This window comes from Molothrus ater, chromosome 8 (assembly GCF_012460135.2).
Source record: "Molothrus ater isolate BHLD 08-10-18 breed brown headed cowbird chromosome 8, BPBGC_Mater_1.1, whole genome shotgun sequence".
Taxonomy (NCBI): domain Eukaryota; kingdom Metazoa; phylum Chordata; class Aves; order Passeriformes; family Icteridae; genus Molothrus; species Molothrus ater.
In genome coordinates, this window is record NC_050485.2 from 9,969,852 (window position 1) to 9,996,811 (window position 26,960).

Genomic DNA, 26,960 nt, shown 5'->3' on the forward strand with positions numbered 1-26,960 from the left:
AATGAGTATATCATTATGTCTTGTCCCAACCATGCTCTGCGCTCATTTGGAATTAGATGAAAAGTGTTTTTGCAGTTCCACTGCACAAGAAAATTTGCAGTAAAAGTAGTTTGAGTATTATTAGTGAGAGTTTTACTTTAATGGCCAGGGCACTTAACGTGGATAATGCTGTAGGTACAGGTTATTTCATTGCTAGTTCTTTTACTGGATGGAAGCAAACAGGAACTGCTTCCTGTCAGAGATGAAAGGAGGTTGAAATTGAAGTCTTCTAGAATCAAACTTGGGTATGGTCCAAGAGTGCTCTTAGATGGATTTGCTAAGTCATAATTTCGTAATTAATTCTTTCCTTTGGTTTTGCCTTTTTATTGAAGTTGCTTATCACCTTCTGTAAGCCATTGCTGGTTTTGAAGCAGAGTGTAGCTACCTTTGAAGCACTGTTTAAAAATCCCTCATGAAATTACAGTCAACAAGCTGCTGACTTAATGAACTTTGTTATGACCTTGCTCCTGTCCTTTTTTGTGTCCTTTTGCATAAATGCTGATGCTAGAATTTGCATGTTTTCCTTGAGTAACATGGCAATTTAATGTTATTGGTAGGACAGAGAATGGCCTCATGGGCTCCATAGACTTTAATACTTGGAAATAGTGTAGAAGATAAATTAGAACCAGTGCTTGAGAGCCTCACTGGATTTGTTTCTAAAAGCCACACAATACAAGTTGCTGCAATAATTTTTTTTTTAATTTCCCCTCCTCCCCTCTAGTCCCCCAGCTTAAATATAATACTTAAGCCAAATTTTAAGCCTCTTTCCTTCAAGAGACTTTCATTTAATTTTATATAATAGGCCTACTTAAAAACCTTTCTAAGAAAAACTGGTCTTCTGTGAAATGTTTACTGGCTTTGTTCTGAGCTGTTCAAGCTCTGGTCTACATCACACGGCTAGTTAGTGCTTTACTATATTCTAAGGCAGATTATTCTACTCTATTTATAAAATGACCTACAGTGATCTGAGTTTTTAATTAAGAAATCAGAATTATGCTTTTTGCTTTGGGAGGCGGTTGTGATTTCTTGATAGTCTGTCACTATTGAACATGATCAATACATAGGAAGAAGCAGAGACTGACAAAGCAATCTGTGTCATTTATTGGAAGTGCCAGCCTCTTAGGTAACTCCTTGGGGTACAGGGCTACCCTGCCTATTCACCTTTATTATCCTCTGCCATGGATTTCAGCACGTGATCAAGCAAAGAACTGCTGCTCTCCCCAGTCTTGTGTAAAATGCACTGTGTATGTATTTTACAGAGCTGGCAGATTTTCAATGGCTTTGTGTCTTGGGCAATGGCTTGTAAAGGTAAATTCCTGCAAGTGATTTCAGTGTCTTGGCTGTTGAATAAACTGCTTTTCTTCTCTCAAGAATAAAGTTCAGTTCCTGTCAGGGGAAAAAAAAAATGAAGCTGTTAGCATTTAATCAGCTGTTTGTCCACATTCTCTTGCTTTGGAAAGGAGACGAGGAATTATTTCATTTTTAAAAGAATAAATAGATAAACAAGTAGATTTTCATGACTTGTATTACTCTGCAGCTCACCTGGTAGAGAAGTATCTTAGTGCCTGTGTTTTTTTACTAGATAGAAACCAGTGACTAAAAACCAAATGGTCAGTGGCCAAGCTGCTGCTGCTTGTTCCCTGTAAGAATATGAACTTAGCTGTGTCATTTTTCTCCTACTTGGGCCTTGGTAAGAGAAGTGGCTGTGTTATTTAGAGTAATATAATTTATACTGCATTTGTTCTTGAAATAGTTGAGCAGAAAGGATGTAAAGTTATATGCATGAGCTAAAACTAAATGCTTTTTTGTTTAAAAAACCCAAAATGTATACAACAAAACTGAAATGTATGTGCTCTCTATTTAAAGCTTCTACTTCCTAGTCATATCAGTGGAAGAAATCTAAAAAGTAGTTCTCTTGTAAGACCATATCAGGTTCTGGAGTTTGTGGCTGTAATAATTTTGCTTTGGTCCTAGTATTTTTCTCTTATATGAGGCAACTAGGCAGGATATGTCTTGACTTGTGCAGAAATTCACCTACTTCATCTTGGAGTAGAACAGGGCTCTGCTTGTTTTATTTAGAATTGCATTTCAAACACTAGCCCAGATTCAAAAGGCTCTGCTTCTGTATTTAGTATACTGCTATTCAAATCTAGATTGTGCTGACAGTAAATTTGCCCCAAAGAGTAAACTAGATAAAATATGCATATGATCAATTTAATATGCAATTAAACATTTTCCCTGAGCAATTAGCATCAAGACAACTAATAATTATCCTGTGCCACGCTGCAAACATTATACGCATTTATGTAAGATGACTTTGGTAATAAGTTATGGATAAAAATATGCATATATACAAACATCTGAGTAAACATAATATCATAGCAATGAAGCATGTGCTTTTCATACTGGAGTTTATTTAATCTGTGTAAAAACAATATGTTTCCCCAAAGAATATAAAAGTTGGCGTGGCCATGGGATCATGATCTCTGAATTGCACCACAGCTTACCTTGTGGTTGTGTGCATCACCTGCTTCATTCTAGTTGCAGTGCAGTAAATGATAAAATTTGGAGATGGAAAATGCAACTCCATTTGACAACTGTATATACATGTGACTAAAAACGGGATACCATGTTTGGAAGTCTCCTAAGCATATAAAGAAACTGAGATAAAGAAGACATTGTGGAAATTAGCACGTGATGAGCAGGATTGTTGAAAGCTAGATAATGCTCTTTAAAACTAATGCACTTTACCTGTGAGTTAGATTTTACCCAAAGACAACTCAGTTCCATTTTCTTGACACCTAAGACATGGGTAATCTCAAGAACCCTGGAGGTTATCTAGGCAGGGCAGCTGATCCCAGCTGACCAAAGAGATGTTCCATGCCCTAAAACGTTACGCTCAGTGTATAAAGTGGGAGCAAGAAGGCAGTGCGGTGCACCAACACAGGGTGATGGTGTTTGTCTTCCCAAGGAGCCATTACATGTGAAGGGCCCCTGCTCTCCTGGCAATGGCTGAACACCTGCCTATCCATGGGCACTGGTGCATCAATTCCTTGGTGTGCTGTGCTTGTGTATGTGGCTTTTGCTTTGGCTATTAAACTGTCTTTATCTCAGCCCATGAGTTTTCCACTTTTACTCTTGTGATTCTCTCCCTATCCCCATGTGGGGGTAATGAGTGAGCAGCTGTGTGGATCTTAGTTGCCAGCTGGGGTTAAACCGTGGCACATAGAAATTAATGCAAGACCACAGAAGGGATGCAGTTTAAGTATCAGAGATTGTTGACAGAAACAGTAGCAGGGCCTACACATATCCAAGGGTTGTTTTTAGATTGACTTGAGTAATTCTGTGTGTCTGTTGAATCTGGACTATAGTTGGAAAGTCCTCCCTTCTCTAAGTGTAGAGGCTTTATATTTATTCTGTTGAAAATGAAAGCTGAGCCTCCAGAGGACCAGGACATTTAGCTGTATTTTTGAGCTGCTGCTTTGCACCTTACTCTAGACATTTTCTGTGCTTGCTTTGGGGGGTGGTTTTTCAAGAGAAAGTGAAATTTTAATGTTTTCCGTGGATATAAACTACAAATGAAACATGAATGCAGGTTGGCTTTTGTGCAGCTAATTAAGTCTAAGCTAATCTAGTATTACTCTTGCAGTTAGATGGCTTTGGGGTGTGTGAATCCAGTAGGACAGGAAGGGTTTTAAATTTACCCTTTTGCATAGTTCTAGGTATCTCTGATGGTTACCTTATATATCACAATGCTCTTAGAGAGAGATCTTTGAAAGTACAGGAGGGACGTGTGAGCAGAGGAAGCCATGAAGCCACCGTGTAGTAAGGAAGTAAATCTTATACAAAAGCAAGGCACACAAACCTGCATTCTAGCAGTGATGATAATCTTTGGAGAGAAGAGGAGAAGTTTGAAGTTTCAATGTTTAGTTTTTCCTCAATGCAGACCATTTATGCAGTTAGTTGATTTAAAAGTGTAATAAAGAAAGTTCACAGCCTGGTCAGTCCTCTCTTTTTTGCAACTGCCCTTGTACTGGCCTTTGCTTTGTGCTCTTTGAATGCATAACTGCTACATTAAGGTTTGTAGCAGGTGTAATTTTTCCACACTTCTGCCTGTCAGGATGCGTTTACCATGATTTGAGGTAGTGTGTTTGCCATGCTTTGCAGGCCTATAGGACTAATATGGGAACTACTGGATAGTTAGCAAGTTGTTTTAAAAATTCAGAATTTGGTTTAACTTATAGTTCCTAAAACATGATGATTTTCTTTTTCAAATGTGGAAAATAAACTGTTTTGTACACACACAGAATGGATGCAGGAACGGGATTGCAGCTGAAAGTGTTCACAGAACCTTGTCTTTTGTGGGACGAAGAGCAGCTGCTTCAGTAGATGAGGCAGAAATCAGTACCTGTTGCTGATAAAGCTTTTGCTTTTCAATATTAATATTTCAAAAAACAGTATTTAGAGATCCTTCTGGCAGTATTTCATGTTCAGAGACTTCTTTTTTCAAACCATGGTAAAAACAAAAAAAGAAAAAAAAAATAAAATAGTGCAGATAGCCCTCAAAGGTACTTTATAAAAATTCTGAGAAAGCCAGCTTGCTTCTTCTGTCCTTCCTAAGGCTGGAGATAGGCTGGGACCAGGACACTGGATCTGTATTGCAGGTCATGGCAGCTTCACTTTTTAGTAAAATTTGTCCCTCTCTGCTGGTAGCCCTGTAATTACTTACATGCTGTTTCTGTTCATAGGATAACAGAGATATCTGATATTTGGGTATCATGCACAAGGATGTGCTTTCCAGCAGGTAGTCAGATGATGTTGAGGTGGTTCTGAAAAGGCATGGAGAGGCAGTTGCTAATGGAAACAGTTGAGGTTTTTGGTTTGCTAGTAAAATTTCTTGGGAGTGTGTGTGAAACTTTTAATCTCTTTTAATGTGTGCATAACACTTAATGAGATAGCACTTAAGACTGTAATTGTGTGTACACAGCTAATGCCTAACAGTTTTCAGACAATCTGTTTAAAACCTCGGAGTGCTATAGCAATGCAAATAGGAATCTGCTTGCTATGAGTGGGATTTATAGTTTTGGGTAACTTTGCATACTCAGAAATAAAGTAAAATAAAACTTTTCAGGACCTAATGTGACTCCTTTGGGGGGGGGATGTTAGAACATACTAAATGCTTTAAGAATTTCATGGTAACTATAAATATAATCAAATAAACATAAATTTCACAAGCACAGAAACTACATAGGAAAAAAAAATGGTTTGGGCCTTGGTTCTGGGACAAGTTCTGGCATAAGGTAATAAAAGTCCAGCTGAATTTTTACAAAGGATTTATTTTGTGCAGGGGCAAAGCCTGTTAGTATCTCAGACTAGATAGCTGTGAGTCACTAAAACAAACAAAATAATTTGCTGGTTGCATAAATGGCTTCCAAGTCTTTGCTTAAAAATGGACACTGCACTAGTTTAGGTAAATGCAGGCACTGTATTGTTATTTCTGAATTAGTGATATGAAAGGTGTCCTTGCCCATGGTAGGGCAGTTGGAATTAGATTTTTGCTCTTTCTAAATTAAACCATTCTATGATTCTTTACTTTTTGTGGACCAGTCAGAATGCAGAATATGTAAAGACTGTGAGCAGTAAGGATAGTGGGTCCTTAATGTTTCACAATGTGTAAACTATGTCAAATAGTTAAAATGCTTTGGAGTTTTCTGGGGGCTCTGGGGTGGTTTTTTCAGTTGATCAATTACAGAACACTTATTGAAGGCACTAAATAAATAATTTTTATTTTTAGTCTTTATCTGTACCACACTTATATTAAACTTGGTTTTTATTCTTGTGTTTTTTAGTGACTGAAATACTGAAGCTATAAACAAAATTTAATGTACACACATTCATGAATTTTTAGTGAAAACTGTTTCAAATATAAGAAAAATCACAATCAATTATTGTTTGGAATAGTTTTGAAATTATAGATGTTGTAAAATTGGATTTTGGTGGTGTTTTTTGGTGATACAATATTGTCATACAGTACATGGTTTTAATGCTGTTTAGAGGACTGAAGGACTGCAGTTGTTGTATGTATGATTTTTGAGGGATTGATTGACTATGGCAGTTGAATGTGTGATGCTTAAATAAGTACGGTTCAATTTCTGCTTGGAAAGTAGAATAAAAACCCAACCTGTTTACAGGTGCTGAGTTAGGTGGTCTGTTATTCCTCCATGGTGTGTCTATCTTAATGTTTTTAAAATAGAGTTTCCTGACTGCTCTTTGTGAAACTTCGATTTCTGAATGCATGTTGGCATAAGGGCTGAATTTTCTGTGCATTTGCTCTTACTGCAGTTGGGAATACAGTTATTAGAACAAGGCAGTCTGTTGAATTTGAATGTTAGTTTCTAGTAACCTAGCAAACTAAATTGTTTTGCAAGTTGTCATCTACCTTATTCACAGAATTAAAGGGATGAAAAATTCTTCTCAGCTTATTAGTTCTGTTAAAGCAATAGTGTGTTACTGGGTAAGAGTTATTCAGACCTCACTTGTGAGACAGAGCAGACACCATACTCCTAAAGCTTTTGTAACACAAATATTAATATTAAGTACTAATACCAAAAGTATTACTGGCTCATCTGGTACAAAATACTGCAGTGTTGAATAACTGACTTGAATAGAACTCATTCTATAAGAGATGAAATGAAATTAACCTTCCTGAAGACTAATTATTGTTTTTCAAAAGATACCTCATGGCTATACTTTAGAAGATAAACTACTGATTAGAAAAATAGGTTAATTCCTCTTAGAGTTCCCTTTGATTAATGTAGGAGGTGTGCTGCTCTTCGGATGACATTCTGCTGTTGTTAACAACAGCTAAAAAATTGCACTAGCTCCCCCCCCCCCAAAAAAAAATAACCGCAAAAACCCATAGTTGATGCTAATTGAGGCACTTGTGAGCCAGAACTAATACTACCAGTATGAATTCAGGCTTGCTTTGACTGTGCAAGCTAAAGCAAATGGAAATGATGTCTTGTTTACTGTGCTGACACGAGTGTGTGTATTTGTAACTTTCAGTAGTTGAGAGAACAGACCCTGTAATACAGTTATGAATGTAAATGGCTTCAAAGAATATACTGGAGCCTGTAAGCTTCTTGGAACTTGTATATGAGGTGATAGGATTTGCAAGCTCTTTGTGATTAGTTTTGGTATGGGAACATCAGTCTTTGTAGCCCTGAACTGCCAACAACCTTTGTCCTTTATTTTACCTTCAGAAAAAAAAGGGGGGGATGGGGTGGGGTCATGTTTGAAATAGGGAAGTAAATGAATGTTGGCTAATGGCCATGTCTTTTCCTAGAGCAAAAAAAATATCTTGGAAAGATAGATGAGATTGTGGACCTGGATTTGAATGATATGTGAAGCTTTCTAAATTATTTATCAGCACAAGCCTTTTTAGCCTTTTTGAAATGGCTAAAGCACTGTTATATTGAAGGGAAAGAGAATGGTATGGTTGCCAAGAGGAGATTTTTACTGGATTCTGCTAAAAGAATCATCTGTCTTTTAAAATTATCTGTGTTAAGTAGCAGTTAAGAAATGTCCACACAATGCTATGAAATCTGTTTGAATAGCTCTGGACCCTTTTTCTGCTGCTGATTATTAGCATCATTTATGTATTTTGGGTTTTTTGTTACTATCATTTGCTCCAGTGACATATCTGATCAAAGCAAAATTATGGGAAAGATCTGTTGAATTATATCTGACTGGCAAGAATAGTAACTAGTTAATTATTTCTTATTTTATTTATATATACATTGTTTTTATCCAGTGAAAAGTCCTGCAAGTAGTTGGTACAACCCTTTCCACCTCTAGAACTACAGATCTCATTCAGTGTCATCCTTCTAAAACTGACAACACCAATAATGCTTCTTTTTTGAAACGGGACTGTTTTTGAAAGCTGTTTTATAACTTAAACAGTTGTTTTTATCCAAGTAGCAATTTCATATTTCAGCTAACCATATAATCCATAATGGAGAGCTCAGTAAGACAAAAGACTGCAGATGATGTTTGTTCCTATTGGTTATAGGGAGGTTAGAGCAGTTCCCACTTGTAGATGATGGAAGGGAACACACATCTCCTTACTTATGAAAAGTTCAGCTCCGTTTATCTTTTATGTGTGTTCTTTGGGTATACAAGTATGTCAATATTTCAGTAATTGGATTGTGAAGAGTTGAACAGTGAGCAGACCTGCTGAGGACTAAGTTTTCAGAAGTACAGTGCCTTGGGGTATGTTTATATGGAAATATGTTTATGTGTGCTCCTCTTCTATGGCTAGGACAAACTTACTTACTTTCCTGGTGTCAACATTCTTCATGCTGCTTGACTTAAAATGATCATAAAGCTTAATAACATAAAAGTAGTTTCAATATTTCTGTGTTATATTGTGTTGAGATATAAGGGCATATCACCATAGAACTAATTCTTTCTCAAGAATACCCTTAAAAACAAGCATTCCCCACTTCACAGATCTGTAATGGAATACAGATTTATAGGTCAAGTGAAGATAGCCTGCCAGCTTTCAAAGTATTGTAGCATAAAGAGGAAATGGAAAATGAAGGTAAAGCCAATAAATGATTGCTTTGATATGTTAAACTAACAGCATTGCATACCTGAATCTGGAAGCTGTGAATTCACTAAAGAAACCATGTTAATCTGAGTTATTGTGATACACTCTGCTGGAGGGTACTCTGTTATTTGACTATCCCATTTGGGAGAAATCATTGCATGTAATTTCATGTGTTACAGACCTGTTTACAAATACTTCCATGTAGTTTTTAATACATTAATATTTTGGGTGTTGCAGGTTAGTGTTTTCTTTAAAGCTCTAAAATGTAATGCAGAAATGATATAATAAATATTCTCTGATTGTTTGTTATGTAATTGATAAGAAGATGGGAAGTAGATTTGTATCCATTCTGAATTCTCTGAAGAGTTGTGTATTGCTTCTAGACATTGAAAGATTTGCATGTTTTTTGTTATGAATGTCTATCAAAGCTGATGGGACTCATCAGACTGGCATGGATAACCCTTGATCTGTTAAATCCAGTGCTTTTACCCTAAAATGGTAATTTCAGAGGAGGGTATGAGCTGTACTGAATTTCCAAGGATAAAGTATGTCCTGAATTTGCCTTTTTGTCTTGTGCAAAGGAACTATATTTGTCTGTAATAAAGACTAGTTTACATCTTGATGTTTGAGCACTGTTGCATTTGAAGAACAAGCAATTGTGTTCTGGAGTTGCAATTGCATGCAAGAAGAGTGTCCCATGTTCTAATTTTTCCTTGTTTTTGTTAACACTGCTCTTGTATTGGAGACATTTACATGGGTGAATATACAGGGTGGCTTATTATGGGCCAGTTTGAAGTTTATGAAGTATGTTAGGATGAAAACTTTGTAACCAAGTTAGGAAAGTGGACATTTGCCTTGCCAATTAGTATGTACTACACGAAAATACCAAGTAAAAGCCTTGGAGGCTGGTGGGTTTTGGTTTGGAGTTTTTTTGTCAGCTAACTGTCTGTTTATTTTTAAATCTAGCCACGAGCTGATCCCATCCCAATATGTAGCTTTTGCTTGGGAACGAAAGAATCAAATCGTGAAAAAAAACCAGAAGAGCTCTTGTCTTGTGCAGATTGTGGCAGCAGTGGTAAGTTGGCTGAATTTACAAATACTAGGAATGTTTATGCTTTAGTATGTATTTTAAAAGTATTTTAAACTTGTGAACCATATCCTCTCTTAGAACAAACATAGATCAAGAACTGAAACCAGGGGAACAGAAGAATTTGTTGTTGTTTTTCTTGGTTTGTTTTGGTTTTGTTTGGTTTTTTTAAACTAGAATTTTGTCATCTTTAGGATAATTACAAGTGAGAGGTATTAAATAATCTTTGTGTCAAAGTATAGATCTGCTGAGTAAATTAAGAGGGGGAAACTACACTTTTACAATACAAGAATTCAGTTATTGTTTGGGATTTATGTTGGCTCTGAAAACTCAGTTTTGCATTGTGACATCAATGATGATCAAGAATTTTGCTTGCACAGATTTACAACATTTCAGAAGCTGAGGAATAGTCATAGTAATAAAGACTATGTAGCAGTCTTTGCTGCTGCACGTCTTGTGTATTCAGTTAATGTTTTTATAAAATGATTGTGTTACTCAAGAGGGAATTTGAATAATATTTTAGGTAACATATCACATGAGGTGGGCAGCTGGTTGGTTACTTGTTGGGCACAAGATAATGACACTGTTGCATGTACCTCACTCCTGTGTGCTGCAGCAGCTCTTGCAGACTGTGACTGTTCCTAATGCAGGTGCTTCTCTTCTCTGTGGTGACCAGTGCTGGGGCCCAAGGCAACAGCCTGAACTTGTGTCAGGGGAGGTTTGGAAAAAACTCCCAGAAGGTGGTTGTGTGCTAGAACAGTCTCCCCAGAGCACCAAGGCTGGCAAAGCTCTCAAGGCACATGTTGTGACTCTTGGGGATGCCCTGTGAAGGGCCAGGAGTTGGACTTGTTGATCCTTGCAGGTCCCTTCCAGCTCTGGATATTCTGTGATTGTGTGCATCTGGAGTCCATGAATATCACCATTTTGTTGGTATGCTGACGGTAGCTTTGGCAGTTCTCAGGTCAGGCTACATCAGTCCTTGAGTAAAAATAGAGATAGTATGGATAAAAACATGTTTTCAGTTAATCAAGATATGTTATTGATTGTCTGCTTCTCAGTTGTCACCCTGATGGTTGCTTTATGTTTTAGCCACTGTATTTTTTAGTATATTTTAGCCAGTTATTATCCTCTGAAATAAAAAAATTACTTTTTAAACCCAGTATGCAACAGCAAACCTCATAAATTTAAATTGTCTTCCTTTAATGGTTTGTAGGTTACAGGTCTCCTCTGTTTTCAAATCTGTTTTGTGATATTTGCAAAATTAATACTTGGTTAGACTTAGGTGCACAGAGTTTACATTTATCAGGTGAGCTTAGATATCAGCCACTCTTCTATTGTGTAATAATTCCCTGGTGAGTCTTAAGACACTTTAGAACTGGAAGTCTTGACTTTCATGGATCAGCTTCTATTTGAATTAACACCGATACATTCTCTCTGCCTCATTAAGACTAAATTATCTTTAATTAGTTCCTCAGATGTATTAGATAGAAGGAATGAAATGGTGAGACTGCCAATCAGTTTGCTGGATGGTTAAACTTTAGCTACTGATGCCTAACTAAAATAAAAACCAATTTCAGTGCAATTTATAAATAACAAAACTTCACTCAAGTGGAGTTTTATTGTAATTGGATTTGTAATTTTGCACATTGCAGTGTATCTCAAAGCTAGTCTTGCTGTCTAACAAATAGAAAAGAAATTGCATGTTGTGCACAGCAAGCAAATTGTTCAGTTGATCAGAGATTAAATTGCAGTGCCCACTACTGGCATGCCTGTTTTCCCTTTTTGTTTTTGTGTCAAGTCACTTTTGTCTTTTCAGGTAGTGCCTCTGCATTCTGAAAGCAGAAACTAGCTGGATAACCAGGTGCACATTTCTGTGGTATTTGGGAGGAAAAATATTTGGGTATTAGAAATGAGGGCACTGCTATGTCTGTTGGCACAGAGGATTTTTCAAGAAGTAAGATGAGGGATGTCAGATGTGAGAAAACAAATCCCATTACAGAAGCAGACAGTTCTTCTTGGTTTTGGTTGGGTTTTGTAGTTTGTTTGGGTTTTTTTCTCTCCTTTTTCCCTATCTCTTGATTTTGAAAAATCAATACACTTGAGAACTGGAATCAAACTCTGCTTCTATTTTTTCCAAACAAGATGTGCAGAAGCAACTAAACGTTAATGCTGCTGACAGATTTTTATAAAGGTTTGAAGTTGTAGAATGAGGAGGGGAAAAAATTGAGTGACTGGAGAATTATAATAAATGTTTTTTAAAGGGGGCAAAACCAGCAAAAAGTAGAATACCTATGGATATTTTCCTTTCAAATTGGATGTTATCCTGAGGAGGCAAGAGGGTTACTGATAAAGATGGGTAGAGAAGGCTGGACAGCAGAGCAACAGAGACACTGGACTCAGGTCAGAGGGAATAGGGACAGAAAATATTTGGAAAGAACTGGGCAGAGATTGCTTTCTAAATGAGATTTAGAGTATGCTTTAGTAATAATGGAATATAGCAACTGTCTTAATTATTGCTGTCTGTATAAGGATATCAGGTTAGTTGGATAAAATGAACTGCTAAGAAAGCTACAGGTAGTAAAAGCTGGTAGATCCCCAGACAGTTGCACTGACCATCTCTGCTCATAGCTAAAGTCTCCCTAAATAATAACAACACTTTGTACCTTAAAGATTATCAGACACAAGTTGAGGGGTATTTTGTGAATTATCAGTAGTTCCCAGCATTTGTGTTTAAGTTAAAAATAACTGGAGATATTAGCATAACTTATTTTGCACTGTGTTTAATTGTAGTCACTGATCTAATGCTTGTTCTTTTAAAAGACTAGCTTTTTCATCAAATCCTTTAATGAATAAAAAAGGCTCAGCTTTGTGAGGAAGACACAAAAGTGAATGAGACTCTCACTTTTGAGTTCCTGGTCTCACCTATTTCTGCCACGTCAGTGTATCACCAATATTAAGCATTTCAAACATGGATGAACAAATTTTGAAGTGCTTCATTTTAAAGTAGGCCTGTATGTATTCCTGGTGAAATCTTCCATCCTGCAAAGGTCTACATTTCCAGTCATCTGGTAAACTTGTTTGATACATTAAATTATTGATGCTGCTGAGTTTTAAAGAAAGTCACGTGATTGAGCCAGGAGAAATGACCAGTTTAAACACTTGAAACTAGGGTTGGAAACCTCTTGGAGTTTTATCAGCTTCTGGATATGGAGAAGAGACTGTGTTTGTAATTTGATTTTAGGTTAGTTAGAGGTGAAATACTGCGAATTTGGGAGCCCAAAACATGCTTTCCTTCAGCTCTCCAATTAAAAAAAAAAAAAAGCTAGCTGTAAAATCAGTGAAGGGCACCATAACTTCAAATGACTATTGAAATCTGTTAAACTACAAAATCTGTATAACTGCTATCAATGTAGTTAAACAGTTCCTTTTACAATTGAAACTTGCTGGTTACCACTTAATGTCTGGTAGGCATTACCCTATACATGTTACTGTTACATTTGCACTATGTCAATTTGTATCTAAAATGAATAGTTTAAGTATTATCAGCTATTAAAGAACTATATCATATAGTATTTTGAAATCTAAAAGTTCCTGGGCTGTCTCTGCTAGTGCATACCTAGAAAAGATGGTGAAAAAAATATGGCAAATCCATAGTGATGGTTCTCATTTGCAGCCTTCCAGTTCTAGTTACTTGTGGCTCAAGGATTAGGAATTGCAGGCATGTTTAATACCAGTGGAATATTTTTCTTGAGTTTTTGTCTGATAATAAAAGCTAGTGATGAAAGAAATGTATTAAGATGTGTAATTGCTTGAATGAGAAATGTTCCATTGGTAGATAAGAGGTACAAACTAATACAGTTATACTTAATTTGTTCAAGCAGTGGTTAAAACCAGTGAGAATGGATGTTGCATACGTTTATACATCACAGTTACTTACGTAAAACAAAATTAAAATCAACAGTTTGAACTGCAACTTACTTGCTCCTTGAAATAAATCACTTCTGTGCAGGGTAGATAAGTGGAGTTAAATGTATTTACATGGAGGTGATTGATTCACAACTATGCTTTAATGTGTTAATAGGGTTGTTAAATCATAGTTGATAAAATAAGTCTTTATGTGATATTGATTACTAATATCAGCCTCTCTAGGGGGTTTCATTGAAGGGAGTAGTATCTCATTGAACTCATCTCTGCTGTTGTAATATATTCATCACATTCTTGGAAGTGCATACTCAATTCTAACCCTAAAAAATGTTGGTATATGCAGAGAATCAAATGATTATGCTTTTTCAATATTTTTCTGAAACTAGTCTTTGAATTTATTATTGATTGCACCTTCCTAATAGATTATATCTCTGCATTTTATTTTGAGAAAATGTGCAATTCAAGTTGTCCTTCAAAGTTTAACTATAAAGTGTTTTAAGCCTTGGATAAATAGAATAAAAGGAAGTAAAATCTGAAATTGTCACTTATTCAGGTGGCTTTTGAATTCCATCAGTCTTTGCCATTTGTGCCTCAGTCCATTAGACAAAAATAGCAAATGCTCATAGATGAGATTGTATTTTCATTTGTGGTGTTTTAGCTCAGTCCTGGACTGAGAGACAGTAGATGGAGAAAGTCTGAATCACTGTAACTGCAGCATTACCTAGAAGAAAGCACTCATTCCAACTCTGACAGTGAGAGGAAAGCACCTTTGATGTGTGCCACGTCACTGCAGCCATCTCTAAGTGCAGCATGGCATCAGGGATTCTTCTCTCTCTGACAACTTCTGTGGTTATGTTCATGATAGATGATCTCTGAATATAATACTCTCATCAAGTGTTTCCCTGGGAATGCTTATCCCTTCCTATATAGCAGTGCTTTTATCTTGTCTGGATTAGGGCTACGCTCTGAGGTTGTTGAAGACATGAAAAATCTCTACCAGTATTGCCTCAGGTGCTGTATGTGTTCAGTTGCCTGGTATCCTCTGTTAATTGGAAAAGTCCAGTAATTAATTGAAATAAAAAATGCATATAGTTTGGCTTTTCAGTTTCTCTGGTAGATAGTACAGTTAGAAAAATAACTAATGCAATTTTATCTGAAGATTTCCTCTGTTTATTGTGCACTGCTATGAAAGTGGAATGTGGTCAGTTTATAAATAGGTTTTTTTCAGAACCAATGACAGTTTAATATGCTATGGAAATAACCTAATGAAAATAAAAATTTCAGTTTTAGGTGCTTATGTAGACCATTCGCTGGTGTCAGTTATAGTAAAAGTCAGTTTTCTACCTGTCTTCGTTAATTGGTTTAATGACAATTATTCTGTATATTTGTATGAAGTAGATGAACTAAATAATGCGTTGCAGAATTCCGAAAGCAGATGGTACTTGCAGGGTTCTGGTGGTGCTGGCTACATCCTGCTGAACTACAGAATCAATCTAACCAATCTTAAATCTCAACCTCTCAATAACATTTTGGTATTTTTTAGGACATCCATCATGTTTGAAATTCTGTCCTGAGTTAACAACAAATGTGAAGGCGTTGAGGTGGCAGTGTATTGAATGCAAGACATGCAGTGCATGTAGGATCCAAGGCAAAAATGCAGTAAGTTAGACTTGTTCAGTGTTACTGGACTTCTCTTTTTTATAGTAGCTTTATAATTAGCACATGTCCAAATGCAAACAACTTCTAACAATGCTGTATTAAGTCTTTTTTTTCCTTTTTCCTTTTGTCCACCCCCTCATCCCTGCTCCCCCAGGATAACATGCTTTTTTGCGACTCCTGTGATCGAGGGTTCCACATGGAGTGCTGTGACCCGCCGCTATCCCGAATGCCAAAAGGTGATCTAAAAAATCCTTTCCATGACAGTATTTCCATTTGCAGTCTTGTATTAAGTGACAAAACCTGTCAAGCATGCTATTATCGTTTTTATTTTCAATGATAAATAGTATGATTTCATTCATATCAAAGGAAATTTTACTTGTCATTATATGAGGGTTTTTTTCCTCAGAAAAATAAAAAAGGTCTACATGTAGTTCACCAGATATATTCACTGTGTAATGAGTTGTTGCCCCAGTTATTGTAGATGAAATTTTAGGAAGGCTGTTTAAATGCTTGGAGTATATACACTAACAAAGACGTTCTTGGAACATGTAGAAGAGATTTTTCTTCCTGCCTTTTGTAGGAGTAATTGGAAAAATGGCAAACAAAACAAAATGCATGTGTCTTCAGGTTCTCTAATTTCTAGATTTCTTACCTATGGCACCTCTCCTTTTTGCTCTTACATCTTTATGGCTTTTCCTATTTAATCTTAAAGTTACATTAAAGACTTTCTTCAGTTCCTCCCCTCCCAGTCCCCAACCTTCTCTACAATAAATGTTTGGCTATCTAATGTTAAAAGGATGAAAAATTCAAGTTGTGTATTAAAACAAATATACCATAGGTGTGAAGTAGTATATTTAGCATTCTCTACCCCAGTGGCTTTGTAACACACATGTCAATTTTTTACCCTGTCTTAATTCTGTCTGGAGAAAGATCTAGGTCGTATAAGGAGGGACAAGCTAGAACAGAAATTCTTCTAGGAACCTAATTACTCGTAATCTTTCCTGTGATTCTTGTTGCCTCTTGTATCCCCCTTTCCATAAGCACTTTGCCTTTAAAAATTTCAGAGTATAGGTAGAGGTCGATCACTTTTTTTGTCCACTTTCCCTTGCCTATGTCCTGTTCAAGAGATAATTTGCTGACTTTGTATATACTAGGTATGTATCTTGGTACACACCTGCAGTACAGATTAGATAAACTATGTACAACTAAACTCTTTTTCCTTTATATAGGGATGTGGATTTGCCAGGTCTGTAGACCAAAGAAGAAAGGGAGAAAGCTGCTTCATGAGAAGGCTGCACAAATAAGGAGACGATATGCAAAACCTATTGGACGACCGAAAAATAAATTAAAGCAACGAATGTTGTAAGTTTCTCTTGGTTTTTATTTCTTTAGGTGTTACTGAGAATGTAGTCAGATAAGAGTTTGATATAGGTTTAAGCACGGTTTTTAACTCTGTTTCAAATTGGGGAAAACAGATAAGGAGTGATTTTGTATGTGCCTTTCAGCCCAATGTTTAATAACTTCTAAATTATAGTAGGTGCTTTTGGTGTCATGTCAGGTAGTGATAAAAAAATTACTGCAACTTGATTTTTCTGATTCCGTAAGTTTTTATCAAAAATTGTACATATAGCAGATGCAAATAAACTTCTGTATAATGACATATGCCACAGCTGTCTTTAAATGTAGCTTCAAATAATTGTAGTATCTACAGAACACAAAGTGGATAATATCAAGCCATGATAGACAACTTCAGGAGACCATTCTGCTCAAAGAGGTGTTTGAAAACTGTATAAAAATTACTTTGTTAATATCAGCTCACAAAACCCATTCCAAAAAGCAAACTATACAAGTAACAGAGAAGTTGTGGTTTCAGTGGTACTCTGGAAAAGATTATTACTTGAATTCTGCTGTTAACCTGCTACCAGTTACTAGGAAAAGAAATTGCAATTCCTCTTGCTTCTCAGGACTGTGTTTATCTAAAACATGAGTGTGCTGTAGTGTTTTTTACCATCTATCTTCCCAGGAAACACTGTAGCTGGAGATAATAAGTCTTGGTTAGAGGATTGTTTAAGTAGCATTGAAATACTGAGTTGATGTTACACTGAGTGTTGAATAGGAACAGATTCTGTGTCAGCTACAGTAGCATGTTGCCCCCCATCACATGTTCCTATCCAAGTACACCTTTTTTGCCCCTATTTAAGTATTATTTAACTGTTTGGCTATGTCAACTGAGCAGCTGAAAAGCTTTCTGACTCTACCAACTACTCATTCTGTACATTATGACATTATTCTCTACAGTCTAAAAACCTGTCTTGTATTATTCAGAATTGCATGGGAGCTGCTGTAAAACTTGGCATTTTGCAAAACAAGGATTTTTGAAGCCAGTGAAGCCCACATGTGAAAATAGAAGGAAAAGTACTTGCAGTTATAATGCACTAGTCAAGTTGATTTACTTGATGCTGTGCATCTTGCTGTGTTGTCTTTTGCCTTTCTCTCTTCCAGGATCTTTCATCTTGCCATCTTGTTTCTTGTCCTAAAGTTCAGTGTAGGTTGCTCTAGTAAAGTAGGTCAGGACAGGAATAAAGTATGACACTACATGAAAGTAAAAGATGTAGTTGTACTGGCTGGTGAGACCATGCTGTTAGACTGGGTGAAACATTGTACTTCTCCATTGTCCTCCTGAATAAATAGCTTAGGAATTTGAAGGTCATTGAGATTTCTATATATCACTCTGTGTGCATAATAAAAATATTCCCTATATCTCTAGCTATGCCTTGGGCTTTAGTTCTACCTCTGGTTTTATTTACCCTTGAAAACAGATAAACCTTCAGCTGGAGGTTAGGGCTCTCTTGTGGTTCAGGACTGATACTCCCCAGCTGAGTGCTACTGCTGAGACTCCCTGCTCTCTTGCTTCCCCCTCCTCCTGCCAGTGTCTGGAGAGGAGAATTGAAGGCACCAAAAGTAAAGATCCAGGCTGAGATAAGAACAGTTTACTGGAAACAGGAGTGAGAAAAGAAAGCAAACAGTAACAGCTACAGTACCAATAACAAAGTGTACAAGACAGGCAAAACAATTCACATGTGATTGACATGGTGTTACCCAGCTGCTCCCTGCTTACCCGACTGCAGAGAACCCCTTCTCCCTGAAGAGAGCCCCTTTTCCTGCCCACGAGGTGGTACAGAATAACCACTGGGTCCTGGACATGTTCCCCTTGGCTACTGCAAAAATTAACCCTGCCCTGACCAGAACCAGGACCAGTTCTAATACAGTCCTGCCATCTTTCTTCTCTGCAGTCATGCATGTTTGGGTTCCCAAGGGGTGGATTTAGCAGCAATGTACCCCTGGACACTAATTCTGCTTCTCCTCCTTTCTCATGCATGTAATAGAAAGGTTGGGAATGTTATGAGGGTTTTCCTGTTATGTTTTGCTGTTGAGATGTTGAGCTGCAACTTTTATAGTGAACATCATGCTAAAGGATGCAGAAGTTCTTTTAGTATTATATGAAGATTATTAACATTTTCAGAAAGGTTTTCTTTGTAGCATGTGAGCTGCATGAGCATGTTACAGGAGTGCTTGGGAAGCACTTTGTAAAATAAATATTTGCAATACTGCCAGCACATTTCTAGTACTTCAGTGTCTCATAAATAAAACAAAGTAATCTTGCTTTGGAAAACTAGTGGTTAGAGATAGAATATGAGAAGAGACTCTTGGCATGAAATCCTATTTAAAAGTGATTGTGGAGTATGGAAGACAATAGTGTCAAACATAAAAAGTGTGTCGTTACATGAAATACAGGAAGGTTAGTCAATGCTGTTTACTCCTTGTATAGTACAAAGAAAATCTTTTGAGTGGTACTGGAATAATTTTTTGCCTGTTGACCATCTGTTGGAAGCCCTTCAGAGGCAAATTACTGTGTAAGATTAACTTAAACCAGGTGTGTGCTGGCCTCTGGCAGTGCTGGTGGTTCCCACATCTGGCACTGAGAACAGGTCTTGGGATGGACTTATGTGTATGACCCCAAAGGATTCAAAAGATTTAGAAGTTCTTGGTTTTGTTGCCTCTTAGGAACTAACCACATTTAAGGATGTGTGGGTGGAAGAAGGGCTGGTTCTTAAGCTGGTGGGCCCTTGGATGCCAGTAACCAGATAGTAGCCCTTGGCTGTTGAATCCCTAATTAGAAGTAACCTTGTGCAATTAATTACTTCAGTATCTCAATTAAGAGGGTAGAAGTCTGTGGAAGAAAACTTTCTGCTGCAAAGTAAATAAGTGAACTTCAAAGGACAGGATGGAAAAGGGAATGAAAGAAAGCCTGTGATACCACTGTGTACTTTCTTTGGCTTTGTAATTTGATTGTATGTCCTGATAACTATTTATTTTACTGCAGGTATTTTCAAAAGTTCTGTTTCTGTATGCTAGAATATACTACTCTGCAGTGTTGTTTCTCTCTTCAGTTATTAGCAACTAGTTAAACCTCTAATTCTATTCTCATAAGTGTTGGCTTTCAGTATGCTCTTTTTCTTCCTAGCATTTAAATAAGATTCACTACTCTGTTTTTTCCTAACACTGTCTGTGTTAGGCCTGATTAGTTCATGGCTTTTCTGCAAATGCACCTTGGTTAGTCTTGCTCTTTCCTTTGCTATTTCTGTTTTTTGCTATTTTTAATGTCTAAAGAGTCTATTTCTTTGGTTCTGTTGTAATGCTCTTAACAAACTACCTTGTTTGGCTTTTAGGTCTTTGGTGGTAACTGTTATTGCCATGTTTTACATAATCCAACAAGAGTGTGGGGGAAAAAAAGCAGTTTCTTCAAGATTGACTGTTTGCTTTGAAGGATTAATAGATTTTCTCTACAGTTTAAGCAAATGTAGTCTGAAGTTAACTGTTTTGATATCATATTAACAGTGAAAACATTCATCTTCTCTGTGTGTACAATAAGCTCTATGGTGATGGAGCAGTGTTGTACAAACATGATGTAATGATATTTTTTCCAAAGAGGCACACTTTGGCTATGCCTAAAAGTATATGAGAAGGCTGTATAGGAAGATCTTGCTATGCCAGCACTTTTTATATGTCTTTTGACTGTCTTTTAGAGATAAGAGGGGAGGGGGAACAAAAAGGAGAAGGGGAAAAAAAAAAGGTGATTGTTATGTCATAGAGTGAAATGTATTTCCAGAATGTATGTGTCTTGAAATTTCTTTAGAGATTTTTGAGTACAGTGCTCCAGGTAACTTGTATAAACTATAGTGCTATTTGACAGTAAAGATTTTGAATGCTGATTTTTATTTTTCAAATTTTTGCTTAGGTCTGTAACCAGTGATGAAGGATCCGTGAATGCATTCACAGGAAGGGGGTCACCTGGTAGGGGTCAAAAGACTAAAGTCTGTACCACACCTTCATCTGGTCATGCTGCATCTGTGAAGGATTCAAGCAGCAGATTGCCTGTTACAGACCCCACTCGGCCTGGTGCCACCACCAAAATCACCACCACCTCCACCTACATATCTGCCTCTACACTTAAAGTTAACAAGAAAACCAAAGGTCTCATTGATGGCCTTACTAAGTTCTTTACACCATCACCTGATGGTCGCAGATCACGAGGTGAAATAATAGACTTTTCAAAGCACTATCGTCCAAGGAAAAAGGTCTCTCAGAAACAGTCATGCACTTCTCTTGTGTTGGCTACAGGTACCACACAAAAGCTAAAACCTCCACCTTCTTCACTTCTACCCCCAGTCCCCATCTTGGTCAGAGCCCCAGTTCTCAAAAATCCAGCACTTTGACTTCTTTTAACTCTCCCCAAAGTTCTTCCAGTCAGTCAAGCATACCCTCCTTTAGTAGCCTTCCTAGCAGCAGTCAGCTAAAGGGACTCTTTGATGGACTCTCTCATATCTATACCACTCATGAACAGTCTCGAAAAAAGAGTCACCCAAGCTATGCACCCCTCAAGCACTTGTGTAGTAAACCAGAATTACCTTCCACATCAACATCTAAAAGTCATTTCTGTGGAAAGAAAGAGGTTAGGAGTAGGTTTGTGTCTCATGCCTGTGCCTCTGGATGGGGTGTGTCTAGAGGACATGCTTTTAAAGCAATTTCTCACCTCAGGAGAACAGCTTTCTTTAAAAAGCACAGGATTCTAGGCAGATTAAAGTATAAAATGACCCCTCAGATGGGGACCCCCTCACCAGGGAAGGGGAGCTTGACAGACGGAAGGATTAAACCTGATCAGGATGATGGTAAGCAAAGGTCGAAGCGCCAACCAAACCTGCGTCCCGTCCAAAACCAAAACTCTTATCACATAGGTCTTAGCTATTTCTCTTGTTCTTACTTCACTTTCATACAAAAACAACAAAACTTTGACCTTTTATCTAATGCTGACTAAATCTCCAAAACATTTTTTGGTTGTTTTTTTTTTCCCCTGACTAATACCACACCACTTTTTTTATTTTTTGCATCTGTAGTGACACTAGGAGCCCCAAATGCCTTCATAATGTTGCTTCTGGCTGTGTAGTAGCGCATGAGTAGCCACTTGTCATGCCACCTCCTTGTTCTCCCCTGCCCTTCCTGTGGCAGTAGTGCTGTCATCATGGTTGTGTGCTGTCAGTGCTTATAACAGTGGGCATTTCAATTCATTCCCCTCTGCTCCATTGCTTTTTCATGAACAGTTCCATCGTGCTACAGTCTCCAATACACTTGATCTCTACTGCTGTGAACTACCTTTTTATTACTTTTATTTGAGAAAAAAACCCTTTAATTTATAATGTTTCAATGCAGACTTAGTTTAGCAATAGTCTTCAAGTTTTGAGGGCCACTTTTTTTCTCTTGTGTATATTTTTTACCTTCCAGAGTATACTGGAATTTATCAGGTGGCTTAGTTCTAGCAATCAAATATGCTCCATTTCATGAGGTTCAAAACTAGTTTTGTTGAACTGGACTATAAAGGCTTATACAGACAGACAAGCAAGTACCAAAAAATACCTTGTGCAGCAGCAAACTACAAAAGAAGGGGGGTGAAGGGTTCACTTCTGTTACTTAGTAAGCCCAAATTTGGTTAAAATGGGGAGTTCTTTACAGCCATAGTTGCAATCCTGTTTAGTAGTATCACTGTGCTAGTGCACATATAACCTTCATGTCTGTGAATAAACTTTTTGCTGGTTTTAAATAACAGATACTGAAATCAAACTAAGCATCAAACAAGAAAATACGGATGTATTTCTATTGGGAAGCAAGGACACTGTTACACAGGAGGATTTGGAAGTGTTTAAGCAGGCCCGAGAACTTTCCCTGGAGGTAAGAATCGTGTTGCCAAAATATAGTTATTTCTGTAAATATAAACTGTAAATAAAAAGTTTCTTCATCTTCATTTCTAATATATTCCTTTTAATCTAATGCATCATGCTTGCTGTGAATTCTGTTTGGGAGACACTGTATATGCAGATAGAAGACAAGGCATTGTGCTGGAATGGATCACATGATAAGTGACACTTAAGAGAGATTTTGAAAGATAGACTTGAGCATTTTGGAAACGGGACTACAGGATCAAACATAGAATTGAAAAGTAGCTGATGTCCTGGTCAGGACTGAGAGGATATTGGTCAGTAATGATTTTCCTCTGCAAATGAAGTGGATATTCTGAAAAGCTAAGTCAGTCCCAGAAAATACTGCTTGGCAGAAAGCCAGGTTCAGTGAGTCCATAAATTCATTTTACTTGATTAGTCACCACACTTTGAGTTTAAATACTGTAGACTTTATCTAGCAGTGATAATATTTGAGCTGAATCAGACTAGTGAACCAGACTTCTACTTTTCTGTGTCTGTGAAATGAACAACCGGTGTCTGTGAGAACCCAGGTCAGAAGGTGGGTGAATGTAATGTTTCAATTCTTGCTTTCTTAAAATGACTTCATAAATGGCTGTGTGTTGTACTTTTTTCAGTAATACAAGTCAGGTTTTTTTTTTCAGGTTTAGTGTACAAGAACTGACATTAAGCAGTGACTTTTTTGCAGTCTTCTTTCACAGCATGTTAACCAACAAATTCAAATTGAGTTTAAAGATTCAGTTTCATTATTAGCTTGTACTTCTGCTTCCTCATGGAAACAGTTCCCACTACTTGCTTTCTTTATCTTTCATATGCAGTCCCTGAAAATGTTAGGTGGTAAGGTTTCTAAAAGTTGACCTAGAGATTACTTGCTTTCCCCCACCTTTTTTACTACTCTATATTTTGCCATCCTTCAAGAGCCTAGCAGTCATTTTCTGATCAGCTTAAATGCAGTGTTATAGCTGAAATCAAAGTGTTAGCATATTTGTGGCTCTTTGAGGTAAATTCTTGAAGGGTTGTGCTGATACCTTTTCTCTTATTCTTTTGAGAAAAGGACAGCTTTGAGTTTGCACCAGAATTATAGGGATGTCATCACACTAGGTGCTGTGAGAGAATAGGATTTGAGGCTGTTGTGCCTCTTCTTTGGCTGGGCTTTTGCTGTTTCTATTTTCTGTTTGAAAACTCTGTCCTCTGTCAGGGTTTAAAGAGCTTTAAGCAACTGATTTGGATATTTCAGGTTTCTCATGCTTTCAGTGAGTGAAGTTGGTTTTATAAAGCTGAAATTTCTTCTACTTTTCTATAACTAATACTTTTTTTTTAATTGCACCTGACAGAAAATTGGGTGTAAAAACACTGGTGAAACAAGTGGGCGATACCCTTCAGTGATTGAGTTTGGAAAATATGAGATCCAGACCTGGTACTCTTCACCTTACCCACAGGAATATGCAAGGTAGCAAGTTGTCAAGATTGCCATACGTGGTTGGCATTTTTTCTGATGTGAACATTGCAACTTATTTTTACTCTTTTGTAACTGTTTATAATTTAAAGCCTTTAAAAGTAAATATGTTTTTGTAATTATAACTGAGAACAGGGATTTGTCATTCTTTTTTTGCTAGTTCTAAATCAAAGATGCAATAAAAAGTCGTTTTCCTAGTCCTGTAGAAATGTCAATATGTAGCGTGTATCTGTGTGGTTTTGTTCAAGGTTTATTTTTGTGGTTTTGGTTTGTTGGTTTTGTTTTCACTTATTTGTTTGGGGGTTTTTTGGTTTGGTTTTTTTTGTTTGTTTGTTTTTTCTTACACCATTGCAATGAGGTATGTCTGACTTCTGGCACTTCAGACAAATTGCTTTTGGTTGTGGTCCAGTGTTTCTTAGCCTCCTTTTTTCTTAGGACCAGGGGAGATGTCATGCAAAATAAATGAAGTAAAAGTGGGCAAGTTATGGTAACAACATCCCATTTCTGACCCGCTTTGCAAGGGTGTACCTTGGAGTCAGGCAGAGAGCCTGAACTAGTACATGTGCTCAGCAGATCTCTGCAGAGTTTTTTGTGTGCTGAAAATCAATGTTTTATTAATCTGTTGTCTCTGTGGCACACTGGAAGATATTCAGAACTGTGTGTTTATCAAGCTCTACTACTATAGCATGCAATGTGATCTGTTCCACAAGGCTGTTGCATAGTGGTACTCTAAACTGCCTTTTGTTTGTGTGGTGGGAATGAGGGACATGTCATGTATCCGTCATATATTAATCAAGGGCTAAACAAGTGTGGAGAGTGTTTCCATTTCCTATTATAAACACAGTTTTTGTAGTGTTAATTCTTTATTTCTGTTTTGGTTTTTTTCCTTCAATTTATTGTGAAAGGGTGAGTTACCTATTCCATCAAGTAAATGAATCTTAGAAGCATAATGATGGCTAATTATTGGTATGAGGCTAGAGTGGGATGACACTGTAGGAGGCACTGTGGCTCTCAGTTGAGTGCAGTGAGATTACATCATTGAACAAATAGTTCAAACTACTTTTTATGTTGTTGATGAACTTCCTTAGGATAGTGGAACAGTGCAAACCACAGCTGTAATGCCAGCATGTGCTAGTAACTTCAGAGCAGATAAAGATTGTCCTCTGCTCTAAAACTTTGCAGACTAATTAATTTCTAGAACAATCTTCCACTGATTCAGTAATTTAAAAATGAGGTTAAGTAGCCATAAAAATTACCAAAGGGAGTGGTTTATGATGGTATGTAGAACACAGGGCATGCGGGTTACTTGCGTGTGGTCTGAACTGGATCCTCCTTGGAGAACTGCACTTGTCTGTGTTGCCTGTGCTGTGGAGATTGTGGAGAGGACATGTTTTGCATTTATGTGAACTCTTTGGGTTGGCTTCTGTAGTAAAGTGATAGTTTAGGTGGAGGTGAGGGGGTGAAATCCTACCAGTTTGGTGTCTTGCCCAAGTATTTGGAAGACAGTGGGAAGAAAAGTCATCTCCAAGCCTTCCCCAGAAGCAAAATAAGGAAAATTGAAGGGAAGGAGATCCCCTGTATCCTGATTTGGGCTTCCTTTATATTTATTAGAAACAGGAAAGATGAAATTTGAAGTATTACTTCAGTGTGCTTACTTTGATTGAGACCACAGGAAAAGCTAGGGTGGGAAGGGGGAAGTAACTGAGATCTGCCAGAGGCTGAACCACAAACTGACCACAACACAACTCTGTGGAATTAGGTTCACTGTGGTTGATTGATTGATTGAAGCTGATTGTTTCTGATGAGTAGTGTGTGAATGTTTAATAATTCACTCTAATGTTCTATATACTTATTTAGTTATGCTTTAGCAGCATTTATGTATGATACCTTATATTTGAATGGAAAGGGTTTTCATTTGTGGTGACTTTGTTTATGGAATGTAACAAACTTTTTGTGTAAAATATCTTCTTAATTTTCCTACAGATTACCAAAGCTTTACCTGTGTGAATTCTGTCTTAAATACATGAAAAGTAAAAACATTTTGTTGAGGCACTCAGAGAAATGTGGCTGGTTCCATCCTCCAGCCAATGAAATCTACAGAAGAAATGACCTTTCAGTATTTGAGGTAGGTGTATCAAAAGTATAAACTTTTGGAAAATAACCAGTTTGTACATGTTACAGACTAGCTGTAGAACTAGTGAGAACTTTAACATTCCTTGGAGATTGTTTTTATACTGCAAAACCAAGTTGAGATTCTGCCACTACTGCAAAAACAAATCCATCTTCCCAAGTCTGTTCTACTCTGCCATGTTCTTTCATGATTTGTTCTTTACTTGTACTTCATGCCTTAGCCAAGCTATTTAAGATACTTGACTGGCATGAATCTTAGGGCTTCCTTTGTAGTTCTCATCTAGGATTGGTTTGCCTTTCCCTTCTCAGCAAAAGTACCCCTTGACACCCCTTCACTTCTGGCTGCTTGAGAGTCTTGGGTGTAGGGAGAAGTCTTATCATAATGTAGGTGCTCCCAAAGTATAAAAGCAAGTAAAGCAGCTTCTTGTGTGTTCTGAAATCACAAATGTAGCTCCTGAGTGCTTCTACCTTCATTTTGGATGTTTGAGAAGCTTGCCGTGAGATACAAAAAAATCCTACAACTTCAACTTTGGATTTATTCATCTATGTTTTATTAATCTATGTTTTTCTTTTGGGAGATGACTTATTTTGAATGTGAGGTTTTATGTATGTCCTGGACAAGAGAATTCTGTGTTTCTAATAGCAGACCTGCAGTTAAAACTATGCCCTAATTTTCCACTTTCTCAAGCATTATTACAGTCAGTAATAACACAGAAGACTGGTGGTTACTAGGACTTCTTTTCT

At 37.2% G+C, this 26,960-nt stretch overlaps 1 protein-coding gene across 2 annotated transcripts in view; it reads left to right on the forward strand.

Moving 5' to 3' along the window:
- Positions 1-26,960, forward strand: part of KAT6B (lysine acetyltransferase 6B) — a 103,111-nt gene that overhangs the window by 38,572 nt on the left and 37,579 nt on the right. The window contains exons 3-10 of one of the 2 annotated variants that reach the window (XM_036385573.2): positions 9,617-9,725; positions 15,205-15,320; positions 15,475-15,556; positions 16,550-16,682; positions 20,620-20,675; positions 22,483-22,604; positions 23,965-24,080; positions 26,070-26,211. In XM_036385573.2, coding sequence (XP_036241466.1) covers positions 9,617-9,725; positions 15,205-15,320; positions 15,475-15,556; positions 16,550-16,682; positions 20,620-20,675; positions 22,483-22,604; positions 23,965-24,080; positions 26,070-26,211 — 876 coding nt within the window. Of the gene's footprint in view, positions 1-9,616; positions 9,726-15,204; positions 15,321-15,474; positions 15,557-16,549; positions 16,683-20,619; positions 20,676-21,012; positions 21,551-22,482; positions 22,605-23,964; positions 24,081-26,069; positions 26,212-26,960 lie in introns of those variants that run through there. The other variant, XM_054515577.1, reaches the window with a different exon arrangement.